Below are 555 nucleotides of genomic sequence, written 5' to 3'. Positions count from 1 at the left end.
GAAGTGTTATACTCAATTAATATGAGCCGAAGGGTCAGAGTTTATATGAGCCGAAGTGTTATACTCACTTAATATGAGCCGAAGGGTCAGACTCAGCTGCTGAACCTTTAGCATATAACAAGTCTGTTTCAAAGTGTTTATTTAGATGTTTTTTTTAAAGATATCTATCTAAACAACGCTCTTTTTAAAGGTTTGATAAAATTGGGATAAAATTCATCACTTTGATTTCAAAGGGACGTTACAGATGTTCGTGTTTCTAAATAATCCTGTTTTCTAAAAGAAAAGTTTTTCAGTCTGATGAGAAACATTTTGTTTTTCCTTCAGCCTGTCTGACATCCTGCAGTTTGATGAAGCTGAAGTTTCTGACTCTCAGAGACGGGACTCTATTTTAACTCGACGCCAAGAGTCGGTAAAACTTTTAATTCTTCAAACCCTCGTTATTTGTCTGCCTGCAAGCAGTTTGATGTACAGATTAAAGTTAATCTCACACCTTGTTAAATATTAATAATCTCACACCTTGTTAAATATTAATAATCTCACACCTTGTTAAATACA

General features: G+C 34.1%; 1 protein-coding gene across 1 annotated transcript in view; it reads left to right on the top strand.

The window, feature by feature from the left end:
* Nucleotides 1–409, top strand: part of LOC106511655 (bestrophin-3) — a gene marked incomplete at its 3' end in the record, with an annotated part of 3,080 nt that extends 2,671 nt beyond the window's left edge. Inside the window, 1 exon segment of the mRNA XM_014000406.1 lies at nucleotides 325–409. Within this exon segment, the coding sequence (XP_013855860.1) occupies nucleotides 325–409 (85 nt within the window).
* Nucleotides 410–555: the final 146 nt, after the last annotated feature.

Source organism: Austrofundulus limnaeus, unplaced genomic scaffold (assembly GCF_001266775.1).
Source record: "Austrofundulus limnaeus strain Quisiro unplaced genomic scaffold, Austrofundulus_limnaeus-1.0 Scaffold3042, whole genome shotgun sequence".
Classification (NCBI taxonomy): Eukaryota; Metazoa; Chordata; class Actinopteri; order Cyprinodontiformes; family Rivulidae; genus Austrofundulus; species Austrofundulus limnaeus.
Note: the sequence above shows the minus strand (reverse complement) of the source record. Positions and strands in the feature narration are given on the sequence as shown.